At 40.3% G+C, this 13066-nt stretch overlaps 1 protein-coding gene and 1 pseudogene across 7 annotated transcripts in view; one reads left to right on the top strand and one right to left on the bottom strand.

The window, feature by feature from the left end:
- Positions 1–6841, top strand: part of ZNF846 (zinc finger protein 846) — a 51449-nt gene extending 44608 nt beyond the window's left edge. For 5 of the 7 annotated variants that reach the window (XM_059159890.1, XM_059159889.1, XM_059159887.1 and 2 more), the window contains 4 exons: positions 181–307; positions 775–858; positions 5116–5198; positions 5667–6841. In XM_059159890.1, coding sequence (XP_059015873.1) covers positions 181–307; positions 775–858; positions 5116–5198; positions 5667–6806 — 1434 coding nt within the window. In that variant the 3' untranslated portion in view covers positions 6807–6841. Of the gene's footprint in view, positions 1–106; positions 308–774; positions 859–5115; positions 5199–5666 lie in introns of all 7 variants that reach the window. The other 2 variants (XM_059159891.1, XM_059159894.1) reach the window with 2 other exon arrangements.
- Positions 6842–11970: 5129 nt separating this feature from the next.
- LOC131823099 (large ribosomal subunit protein eL15-like) lies at positions 11971–12720 on the bottom strand (annotated as a pseudogene).
- Positions 12721–13066: the final 346 nt, after the last annotated feature.

The raw sequence follows: 13066 nt of genomic DNA, 5'->3' as shown, positions 1-13066 counted from the left end.
GGTAAGTCCATGTAACTGGCTGTGATCACCAGGCAGTATCTGTAGGTAGAGAAGAGAAGATGTCTGGTCCCAGGAGTACTGTAGGTTTCTGGTCTACCTTCCTCAGTCTTTCATACATCTTCCTGAGAACCTCAAAGAAGACAGTGGTTAGCTGAAGCCAGTATGTATTTGATGGTTTAGCACTTAGTGACCTTCGAGGATGTGGCTGTGACCTTTACCCAGGAGGAGTGGACTTTGTTGGATCAAACACAGAGAGATCTCTACAGAGATGTGATGTTGGAGAACTACCAGAATCTCATTATATTAGGTAAGGTTGGCATCATTTCTTCACTGAACTCTTTATGAAATGAATGTTTCATAAGTATCTTTGCTGTTGGATGGGAATACTGTGGTAAACAAGACAGATGTAATCCCTGGCCTCAGGGGCCTTACTGTCTAGAGGATTCCCTGTGAAAATGAAGATCTGTCTAAATAAATGACTTTATTCCTTTTAGGGACTGAAATCCTTAGGACTTTAAATGTGTGTAGAGAGCCAGACACGATTTTTAAGTCTTGAGCTCTCTCGTCATTTGAGGGCACAGAAAGAATGTATTCACATTTTTATTCCTTTTAGAATAGTTTTATTGCATTGATTTAAAATTTTGTGTGATTATTTGGCGTTTGTAAAGTGAGACTTCACTGTCTACAGAATCCCCGAAGCTAAAGTGTTGGTTCCTATCCAGAGAGCCATGTTTCATGTCTTGCGAGGTCCTTACATATTCTTCCTGTAAGCAGGATATGAATCATGCAAACCTGATCTCTACTCTCTAATGGGAGGAGCAGAAGAGCTGAGGACAGGAGGGAGAGGAATTCTGCAGGGTAAGTTCATGAGATACAGTTTTGTGACAAGTGATGTGACTAGCCTGGGAAAGGTACAATATGTTTGGAAATGCCACTTGGCAAACTTTCAAAGGTAAACTCTTTCTGAGAAGGAAGTCATTCAGTTTCTGAGTTTGCTTAGGAACCTTCATCTCCCTTTACCTTTAAATTTCCAGTGATCTCAACCTTTTTCTCTTCTCCCCGAAAGGTCTATCTGACTCAGTTGAAAATGTCATTACTTACAGTAGCTCATTTTGCAGTGCTTTCTCTCTTGCTTTCCTGATTCTATCTGTTTTTTGTTCACTGTCAGCCTTAGTTTTCCAGAGTATTAAGCTTTGGAAATTGCCTACGATTTTAACACCATAGCCTTACCATTGCCAGACTCCTAACACAGCTGTACTCTTTGTAATCCAACTTCCCTTTTGTTTCAACCTTTTTATCTTGTTTCATGCATATTTAAACATATGTATATGCCATTTTTAAAGATAAAATACACAAAAATTAACCATTTTAATAAATATGATTTATTGGTATTGAGTACATACACAGTGTTGTGCAACCATCAGCTTTCTAGTTCCAAAATATTTTCATCACTTATCACTTGAAAAGGAAACCCTGTAACCATTAGTCAGTCAGTCTCCCTTCAGCTCTACCCCTATTCCCTGCAGCTAATAATCTACTTTCTAATTTATAGGTTTGTCTGTTCTGTGCATATCAAATAGAATCATACAGAATTCAGTTTCAGGACTATTACTTATTACTTAGAAATAGATTTGTGCGGCATATGGTCATTTTATGTTTAACTTGTTAAGGATTACCAAACTGTTTAACACAGAAGCTGTACCATCTTATATTCCCTCTAGCAGTGTAGAAGTTACTTCACATCCCTGCCATCACTTCTCCTTCCTTCCTTCCTCCCTCCTCCCTCTTCTTTTTTTTTAATAGTAACCATCCTAGCAGGTATGAAGTGGTATCTTACGGTAGTTTTGATTTTCATTTCCCTAAAACAAATGATGTTGGACATCTTTTTGTGTGCTTGTTGACCATTTTCTGTGTCTTTGGAGAAATGCCGATTCAAGTTCTTCGCCCATTTTTTACTTTGAGTTGTTTGTTTTGTTGTTAAAGCATAGGAGTTCTTTCTGTACTCTAATAGTGGACATATATCACATGGATGATATGCAAATATTTTCTCCCATTTTTGGGGTTATCAGTTTGCTTTTTTTATAGTGTTCTTTGATGTATATTTTAAATTGCAGTGGGGTTCAATTTATCTTTTGTTCTCTTTGGTGCTTTTGATGTCATGTCTAAGAACAGAAATACTGGACACTATCAAATCTGAGGTTCTGAAGATTTACCCCCTTGTTTTCTTCTTCTTCCTTTTTTTTTTTTTTTAAGATTTTATTTATTTATCAGAGGGGGGGGGAGAGCGAGCACAGGCAGACAGAATGGCAGGCAGAGGCAGAGGGAGAAGCAGGCTCCCTGCCGAGCAAGGAGCCCGATGTGGGACTCGGTCCCAGGACGCTGGGATCATGACCCGAGCTGAAGGCAGTTGCTTAACCAACTGAGCCACCCAGGCGTCCCCCCCCTTGTTTTCTTCTAAGGGTTTTATACATTTAGCCTTTACATTAGGGTTTTGATCCATTTTGAGTGAATTGGTATATATTGTGTGAAGTAGGGGTCCAGTTTGATTCTTCTGCATAGAAATACCAGTTATCTGGTATTGTGTATTGAAGAGACTGTTCTTTCCCCCATTGAATGGTCATGGCACACTTGTTAAGAATATATTTATTCTAAATGTATGGGTTTTTCTTATGGATTCTTTATTCTATTTGTATATATGTCTATCCTTTTTCCTGTACGACACGTTTCTGGTTTTTTTTTTTTTTGCCATTTATTTATTTATTTTTAACTAATTATTTTTATTAACATATAATGTATCATTTGCCCCAGGAGTACAGGTCTATGAATCGTCAGGCTTACACATTTCACAGGACTCACCATATCACATATCCTTCCCAATGTCCATAACCCAACCACCCTCTCCATACCTCCCCACCCCCACTCACCCTCAGTTTGTATTGTGAGATTAAGAGTCTCTCCTTCCCAGTCCCATCTTGTTTCATTTTTTCCTTCCCTACTCCCAAACTCCCCACCCTGCTTCTCAAATTCCTCATATCAGGGAGATCATATGATAATTGTGTTTCTGTGATTGACTTATTTCACTCAGCATAATACCCTCTGGTTATTTCATTTCTTTTGATGGCTACATAGTATTCCAGTGTGTGTGTGATTCCAGTATCACATCATCTTTATCCATTCATCTGTTGATGGACATCTAGGTTTTTTTCCATAGTTTGGCTATTGTGGACATTGCTGCTATAAATATTTGGTGCACGTGCCCCTTTGGATCACATTTGTATCTTTAGGATGAATACCCAGTAGTGCAATTGTTGGGTTGTAGGATAGCTATGTGTTCAACTTTTTGAAGAACCTCCAAGCTGTTTTCCACAGTGGCTGCACCAGCTTGCATTCCCACCAACAGTGTAGGAGGGCTCCCCTTTCTCCGCATCCACACCAACATCTGTTGTTTCCTGAATTGTTCATTTTAGCCATTCTGACTGGTGTGAGGTGGTATCTCATTGTGGTTTTGATTTGTATTTCCCTGATACCAAGTTACGTTGAGCACTTTTCCAACACATTTCTGATAATGTATTTCTCAGCTCCAGAATTTTATTTGGTTCTTCTTTGTAATTTCTGTCTCTTACTTGACAGTCTCTTACTTGAGTCCTAATTCTTCTAGTTTTCTTAGTTCTTTGTCCATGGTTTCTGTTAGCTCTTTGGTGTGTTGAAACAAATTGATTTAAAGTTATTAGTCCAATGCCTGGGCTTTCAGGAACAATTTGTATTAATTTTTAAATTGTTCCTTTGCATACCTCATATATTTTAGTTGGAAGTATAAATTTTAGACATCATAATGTGGCAATTGAAAATATGATTCAGCCCCTCCCTGGGTTTGTTGTTGCTGCTTGTTGTGTATTCTTGATGTTTGTTTTGTGGCTGTTTTTTTTTTTTTTTAAAGATTTATTTATTTATTTGACAGAGAGATATTACAAGTAGGCAGAGAGGCAGGCAGAGAGAGAGAGGAGGAAGCAGGCTCCCTGCTGAGCAGAGAGCCCAATGCGGGACTCGATCCCAGGACCCTGAGATCATGACCTGAGCCGAAGGAAGCGGCTTAACCCACTGAGCCACCCAGGCGCCCCATGTTTTGTGGCTGTTTTTATAAATTATTTTTGTATGTTCTTCATTCTTTTTAGTGCGGTCCCTGAAATCCGTGTTCTGTTAGTTTTGTGGTCATCTTAGAGTAACAGAAATTCCTTGAATAACTGGAACCAAGAAAAGAAAACTAAAAATATTCTTTTAGTTTTTGCTGATTGGCTATGTGTTGGGCCACTCCTTCAGTGTTTAGCTGGGCCGTGTACAACTCTTTCTTAGCTTTCCATTCCTGGTAGAGTGGATGCTGAAGGTTAGTGAGAGGTGAAATCTTTGGGTCCTCTCCAGCCTCCCAGCCCCATGTATGCATGTGAACTTCTTGATTCACTGGTAAACACCTGAGCTTTTCAAAACCCTATTTCCGCACATACCAACATTTCCAGTCTGTTCCTTCTAAGGCTTTTCAGGCTGTCTTTTATTTGTCTCAAATGTTTTCCCTGTTCTTGGACTGCTGTAGGCAATACTTTGCCTTCAGATACTTTAATCAGTAGTTGTCTGATGCTGCCTTGCTTCTGGGAACTCTTTGAGTTCGATGATATAAAGGCACACCCTTGCAGTCATGATACTTGAAGCTGCCAGACAGATGGAAACGCACAATGGCAGTTCTCCGAGAGCAAAGTCCATAGTGCTTGTTTCAGCAATTATAACTTTCTCAGGGTTGCATCCTGTTGTCTACATGACTGCAGCTGATCTGAGGAGTGGGGATGGTAGGTGGGTAATTAAAATGCTTCCACACTCTCTTGGTGAACTGTAGCTGCTGCTTTTTTCTCTAAGTGTTCGCTTGGCAGTTCTAAGTTTTTGACTAGATTCCCAAGTTCTGTAATAGTTGATTTTGATAGTTTTTGTAAGCTTTTTATTTGTTTTCTGGTGGGAAGGAGTCCTGGAGAACTCCACCATATTTTGTGGTGTCATTCTCTGTGTTGTATGTTTTTAAACAACTTTGTCCCAGGATTTTTCTCTGAAACAAAATTTTCCACTTTTTTTCAGAATTGGATTTGCAGCTCAAAACTAAAGTTTTCACAGCCCTTCAGGATATTTCTTTGGAAAAAACATCAAATGGAATACATTTGGTAAGATATCCAAAAGTAATTGCTTTCTTCCACACCTGGGCCAGAAGTACAGAATTGATGGAGATGATATGAAATAAATGTCATTTACCCAAAGAAAGAATCTGTGAAGAGATTTCTTTGAATGTCAAGAATTTGGGGAGCACTGTAAACCTACTTCAAACCTGTTTCTCCTCAGAGATCCACATAAATATAGCTCAGATGTCCAGTTTTTGATACAGTGGGATTAGGTTTTAAATGATTTAGTATGAGTAATTACCAGAAGATACTCTGTGAAAGTAGAGTATAGCCTCGGAGTCTGTTTATTTGACTTAAAATAACTCAAAAACAGGGCAGGAACTCTGTACACTGAAATGGAAAAAAACCACTTTAATTATGATGATGTTTCCAATGCATAAAAGTTGTGATGGGGGAGAAATTCTGTTGCATTGTGCATAAGTCTTTAGTTATCATTTAAATCTTAATCAACAGGAGAGAAGCAATGCTGGAGCGAAACGATATGGCTCTGACTTGTGTGGAAGAGTGTTTAGTGGACACTCATTTATGACTCACAGTAGACAGAAAACTTCTAAGGGTAATCAGAATGGAAAGGCCTTTAAAAAGAACTTTATTTGTACTCTGCTCAAGGAAATCCCCATTGGGGAGAAAACTTCTGAGAGTGTCGAGCACGATAAAGCCTTTGGTCAGCTTTCAGATCTTACTGGGCACAAGAAAACTCAGACACGAGGGAACGTGTGTGAATGCAAAGAGCGTCAGAGAACTTCTGTTAATCAGTCACCCCTTAAGGCACACAGGAGACACCACACTGGAGAAAAACCCTGTGAATGTAAAGAATGTGGGAAGGTCTTCACTCATTCCTCGTACCTTACAGATCATAGAAGAATTCACAGTGGAAAAAAGCCCTCTGTGTGCATGGAATGTGGGAAAGCCTTTACTCGATCCACAGGACTTATTTTACACATGCGAATTCACACTGGAGAAAAACCTTATGAATGTAAGGAATGTGGAAAAGCTTTTATTCACTCTTCATACCTTACAAAACACGTAAGAATTCACAGCGGAGAAAAGCCATATTTATGTAAGGAGTGTGGGAAAACTTTCACTCGCTCCTCAGGACTTGTCTTACATGTGCGAACACACACTGGAGAGAAACCCTATGTGTGTAAGGAATGTGGGAAAGCCTTTAATAATTCTTCAATGCTTAGTCAACATGTCAGGACACACACTGGCGAGAAGCCATACGAATGCAAGCAGTGTGGGAAAGCCTTCACTCAGTCTTCAGGCCTTACCACACACTTAAGAACTCACACTGGAGAGAAGGCCTATGCATGTAAAGACTGTGGGAAAGGTTTTGCTCGTTCTACAAATCTTAATATGCACATGCGAACGCACACTGGCGAAAAACCGTACAAATGTAAAGAATGTGGGAAAGCCTTTAGGTACTCCACGTGCCTTAATATTCACATGCGAACTCACACTGGAGAGAAACCATATAAATGTAAGGACTGTGGGAAAACCTTCACTCAGTCTTCGGCACTTGCTAAACATTTAAGAACTAAGGCATGTGGAAAAACCTGTAAATGTTCTCCAGATCTTAGTATTCACATCTAAACTCATCTGGATAAAAAGTACCTTATGAAAGTAAAGACTGTGTGAGAAAGCTGTACTCATTTTTTATGCTTACGTGATAGGAACATCCTGGGGCAGAATTTGCATGCATATAAGGTATATGGGAGAGCAGTAATTGTTCATACTTTACAGAATGTAAAGTGTAAGAACTCACACTTGAGAGAACCTTCCAATTATAAGGTATGTGGGAGAGCCTTTTTGTTGTTGCTCTGACATTAATTTTACATATCTAAAATTACCGTAAAAGTCAGGGGGCCTGGCTGGCACAGTTGGTAGAGCAGGTGACTCTTGGTCTCAGGGTTGTGAGTTTGAGCTCCCTGTTGTGCATAGAGATTACTTACAAATAAAAAATGACTGTAAAAGTGATGTGAAGGTAAGAATGAAGTATAGCCTTAAAATATGACAGTGAGGGGTGCCTGGGTGGCTCAGTGGGTAAAGCCTCTGCCTTTGGCTTGGGTTGTGATCTCAGGGTCCTGGGATTGAGCCCTGAGTCGGGCTCTCTGCTCAGCAGGGAGCCTGCTTCCCCCTCTCTCTCTGTCTCCCTCTCTGCTTACTTGTGATCTGTCAAATAAAATAAGTAAAATCTTAATGAAAAAATATAACAACGGGGTTTGAGAGCACATGATAATTCATTCTAGTAGGGATAAATCATCTGTATGTAAGGAATGTGGTAAAACCTTAGTGTCAAGGTCTTAATAGCCACATGAGACTTCATACTGGTATAAAACCTACAAATGTAAAGGACCCAGGAAGACCTACAGTTGTTTCTTTTATCTTAAGAACTCAACATTCAAAAAAACCTGGAGAAATTTCTATGCATGGAAGAAATATGGGAAAGCTTCGGGAAAGCTTTTAGAAATTATTGATTGCTTCATGTGCAGGGAGACTTGTGAATGTAAGAAATGTTGAAGATTGTTCAGGTGTTAATGAGTAAGTCACAACACACAGTGAAGAGAAACCTTATGATGGTAAGGTACGTGGGAAAACAGCCCCATTGTTGACATTCTTTGGCAATCTCACAGAGGCAGAAAATGTTATGACTATTAGAAATAATGGATATGCCTCTGTGTGTGTGTGTGTGTGTGTATGTGTGTGTGTGTGTTTACTTTTTGGCTTTGGCTAATTATTGGTAAAAATAATCCACACTGGAGAGAAATAGTGGTTGTAGGATACATGGGAAATGGTGTATCCATCTTATACATTTTACTATACGTGTGAAAACCCACCCTGCAAAGAAGCTGAATGCATGTAAAAATGTGGGAATGATTTTTGGTAAATACACATCCATTAAGAGACTCACAGAATACTCACTGGAGGAATGAAGTATGAATGAGAGGAATTTGGGGAAGCCTTCAGGTACTGCTCTTCCTTAAGTGTACACAAGACAATTCTTCCTGGAGGTCAGATTGAAATAAATGACATAAATGCAGTCACCTTTCTCTGTGTCTCATTCTCAAGGAAAGCAGCTGGCACCTTTATTTTTGTGGTGGTTGTATTACAAAGTTTTAGTTGCTTTTAAAGATACTCAAGTAATTTCTGCAATGGTATACTCATTTGATATAATGGTGTCTTCATTATGGTTCATATCTAAAGACTTCCCTGTATATATGTCTTCATTGAACTATATGAAATATTTGGAAATTTATTTGGCAATGTAAAAGCGTTTAAAAAAAAGATTTTATTTATTTGACACAGAGAGAGAGCATAGGCAGCGGAAGCAGCAGGGAGAGGGAGAAGCAAGGTCCCCACTGAGCAGGGAACCCAATGCAGGGCTCAATCCCATGACATGACCTGAGCCGAAGACAGACACTTAGCCGACTTAGCCACCCAGGCGCCCCTGTAAGTGTGTGTGTGTGTGTGTGTGTGTGTGTGTGTGTGTGTGTGTGTATTTGGTTTTGTTTTGTTTTGTTTTGTTTTGTTTTTTGAGAGAGAACGTGTGCACATCAGCTGGGGCAGGGACCGAGGGAGAGAATCTTTGAAGCAGACTCCCTGCTGAGTACAGAGTCCCACACAGAGTTGAGTCTCATGACCCATGAGATCTTGACCTGAGCTGAAAACAAGAGTTGGACACTCAACTGATGGAGCCACCCAGGTGCCTTCACAATGTAAGAGCATTTTATAATGTTTTTAGATACTGCTTTCTAGTGTATTTGCAAGTGAGTCATAAATGAAGCTCTTTATGGTATTTGATTATAGGAAAATTCTGGCTTTTTATGGCAAGTGGTATTTAGTCATCTCAGTATTCCTGTCCCTTATAAATAGAATCCAGGTTATCTCCAGGCACATAATTTAAAAAAAAAAAAATCATTCCTACTTCTCAGATTTCCTTGGATTTATGAGAAAACTATAATTCATAGTCCTGGCTAATAAGAAGTAGGCAGAACTCATCAGTGTGGATTCTGGGAAAACCGTTAAAAAGGGGACAGTCTCCAATGGCTTTTTCTCTTCAAGGATTGTTCTTACACATTGTGTACTGTGAGGATAAAAACTACAGACCAATTGGGTATGGCTGAGAAACAGAGAGATGCTTCTGTTGGTAGTATTGTACCAGTCACTGGACTGCTTATATACAGACTTCTTGGTACATAACAAAAGCTAACTAGGCTGAGCACTTGTATTTCAGAATCATCAATGTATAGATGGCACTTAAAGCCATTCAGTTAGATAATTTCATCTGAGGATTGGCAAGCCCTGGGATTGTGGCAGTTGGAGTCACATAGGAGGTAACGAGTGAATTGAAAAGTAGTGGCCCATAAAATAGGAATAGAATTAAGACTGATGTCCATGAATCCAAGGCAAGGAGCAGTGACTGATTGGCTCTACCAAATGCTGATTTGGGTGAGTTGAATGAGGTTGGGATTTAATCATAAAAGTTACTGCGGACCTTTTAAAAAAGCCGGCTTTATAGAACAGGGTGTGCCAAGGTTGTCTTGGTATAGATTTCTGAGAAAATAGTATATACTTTGTCTATCCTATTCTACCGTACCCATTCTATCCTAAATATAGATACTTCTCTTATACCCTCAAAATCTATACCTTAATATTCTAGCTTTACATTGTGTTATTAGTTTACTACTGCTGCTCTAACAAACTACCAAACAATGTCAGAAGACAACTAAAACTTTACTATCTTAAAAGCTTTGGAGTTCAGAACTCTGAAATGGATTTCAGGGAACTAAAATCAAGATGTTAATAGGACTGTATTCCTTCCCGGGGCTCTAGGGGTGAATCTGTTCCTTTTCCCAGTTTCTAGATGCCCTTCTGCTTTCCTTTTTTCCTGGATCTTTTTTCCTTCTTAAAGACTAGCAATGTCAGTCCTCATACTACCATCTCCCTGGCTCTTCTGCTTTATCTCCTCCTACTACCCTTTTTTTTTTTTTTTTTTAAGATTTTATTTATTTATTTGAGAGAGCACAGAGGAAGAATGAGAGGGAGAAGCAGACTCCCTGCTGAGCAGAGAGCTCAATGCGGGGCTCCATCCCAAGACCCTGAGGTCATGAGCTGAAGGCAGATGCTTAACTGACAGAGCCACCAAGACCCCCACCTCCTTTTTTTTTTTAAAGTGAACTGAAAAGAAATTTAAAAAATAAATAATTTTTTTTTGTTTTTTAAAAATAAATTATTTTTTTTCAGAAAAACAGTATTCATTATTTTTTCACCACACCCAGTGCTCCATGCAATCCGTGCCCTCCATAATACCCACCACCTGGTACCCCAACCTCCCACCCCCCCAGCCACTTCAAACCCCTCAGATTGTTTTTCGGAGTCCATAGTCTCTCATGGTTCACTTCCCCTTCCAATTTCTCCCAACTCCATTCTCCTCTCTAACACCCCTTGTCCTCCATGATATTTGTTATGCTCCACAAATAAGTGAGACCATATGATAATTGACTCTCTCTGCTTGACTTATTTCACTCAGCATAATCTCTTCCAGTCCCATCCATGTTGCTACAAAAGTTGGGTATTCGTCCTTTCTGATGGAGGCATAATACTCCATAGTGTATATGGACCACATCTTCCTTATCCATTCGTGCGTTGAAGGGCATCTTGGTTCTTTCCACAGTTTGGTGACCGTGGCCATTGCTGCTATAAACATTGGGGTACAGGTGGCCCTTCTTTTCACAACATCTGTATCTTTGGGGTAAATACCCAGGAGTGCAATGGCAGGGTCATAGGGAATTTCTATTTTTAATTTCTTGAGCAATCTCCACACTGTTCTCCAAAGAGGTTGCACCAACTTGCATTCCCACCAACAGTGTAAGAGGGTACCCCTTTCTCCACATCCTCTCCAACACATGTTGTTTCCTGTTTTGTTAATTTTGGCCATTCTAACTGGTGAGGTGAAGGCAGATGCTTAACTGACAGAGCCACCAAGACCCCCACCTCCTTTTTTTTAAAAAAAAGTGAACTGAAAAGAAATTTAAAAATAAATAAAAAATTTTTTTAAAAAGCGAACTCTATTCCCAATGTGGGGCTTGAACTCAAGACCCTAAGATCAAGAATTGTATGCTGTCCTGACTGAGCCAGCCAGGTACCCCACCTCTACTACATTATTTTAATGCTGTTCTGTGATTTTTCCCCCCCATTCTGCTAAAAGAAATATTTGAGAGAGAGCATGAATGGAGGAGAGGCAGAAGGAGAGGAAGAGGGACAAGTAGACTTTCTGCTGAGTGCAGAGCCCAACATGGAGCTTGGTCCCAGGACCTGAGATCACCATCTGGGGCAAAGTCAGATGCTTAAATGACTGAGCCACCCAGGTGTCCCTTTTTTCCCCACCCTTGGATTTTATAATTCTAGCATACATACAGAAAATAGTGTGAAAGTGCCTACGTGTTGCTAATAAACTACAAGCTAGTGTGTCCACAGGTATCCATCCTCCAGATACAGAAATGGAAGGTTACCAAACTACCCATGTGAATCTCTTCCATCTTGCATCATCACCCTCCATCCAAGAGGAAAAACCATTGTGTTTGGACATTAGCTTAACCACTGTACTAATCATGCTTTTAATTTTTTGTGTATTATATTGCTTTAACATCTTTGGGTTCTTACTGCCTCGAGAGACTGCCCCTCCCAGCACTAGGCTGTTGTTGTTGTTTTTGACCTAAATTATTTAATAGGTAAGAATTTTACAAACATTACTATATTAGCAGTAACAGTGGGGCTGGATAATATTGTGCCCTCTCTGTGCTGCCTGGTGAGGACCGCAAATAATGTGGTGGAACTTGTGACCCTTTCCAAGGCCGTAGTTCTTGGTAGCCTGCAGAAGTCAGCCTTCCCATTTCCCTGTGCTTGTGGACTGGTTTAGTGAACTAGGTGTCAGGATTTCTTCTGATTGCTTTATGGAGTGGCTCAATTAGCATAACCTCACAGAATTTGTATGCGCAATCTTCACCAGCCCAATAAGAATTCAAGACTCTCAGAGCCCCAGTGGCGTCCAGCTTGTTCCTCTACAACAGACTGAAGATGTTGGGTAAACTTTAGCTGGTTAACACCATGATGGAAAGGCTTGCCATAGGCTGCACCCTTAGGAACTGGATATCTGCAGCCACTACACCACACACATGAAGCCAATATATGACATAAACTTGCTTGGCCTTGTACCCCAGTCTGCATGCTTTATGGGGCTGGGTTGGGTGGAGGGCCCTGTGAAGTGCACAGAGCTGGGGGCTCTGCCAGCAGCTCACCCTGAGAAGAAGGAGCATTATTATATTGGACTGCTTCCTCCTCCATAGCTCCTGGATGTACTGGTAAGTGCCCCTCTTGGCTTGCCTTTCAGGGGATGGCTGCCTCCAGACAAAGGCAGGACAAGCTAATTTTTATTTTAAAGACAGTAAATAACTTCTTTGGAAGCTTACATATGATTCATATGCAAACCAATCACTCCAGAGCCCATAGTCCAACCACCTCCTTTATCTTAACTCTCATACAATCCAGTATTTCTCCTGCCCTAAATCAACCTAGGGCTAGGTAGCAGACAACTGTGATCCTGAGCCCACTGGAATTATTCAAACTATACAATATTTATCTTTACCTTGCTCTGCCTTGCCTTTCCTGAAGAAACCCCAACACAGCTCTGACCTGTGCTTTTCCCTCATTCCTGTTTTCTGTCTCCTGACTGACCTGATGCTTCCCTATTGATCCTGCATTACCTGGTGTGCCCCCTTCTCTTGGAACTGTTAATAAACTTTCAGTGGCATTAACCTATCTGTGTTATCATCTGGTTACCTTTATAATTTAGG

This window comes from Mustela lutreola, chromosome 2 (genome assembly GCF_030435805.1).
Source record: "Mustela lutreola isolate mMusLut2 chromosome 2, mMusLut2.pri, whole genome shotgun sequence".
Lineage (NCBI taxonomy): Eukaryota > Metazoa > Chordata > Mammalia > Carnivora > Mustelidae > Mustela > Mustela lutreola.
This window is presented reverse-complemented; position numbering and strand designations above follow the sequence as displayed.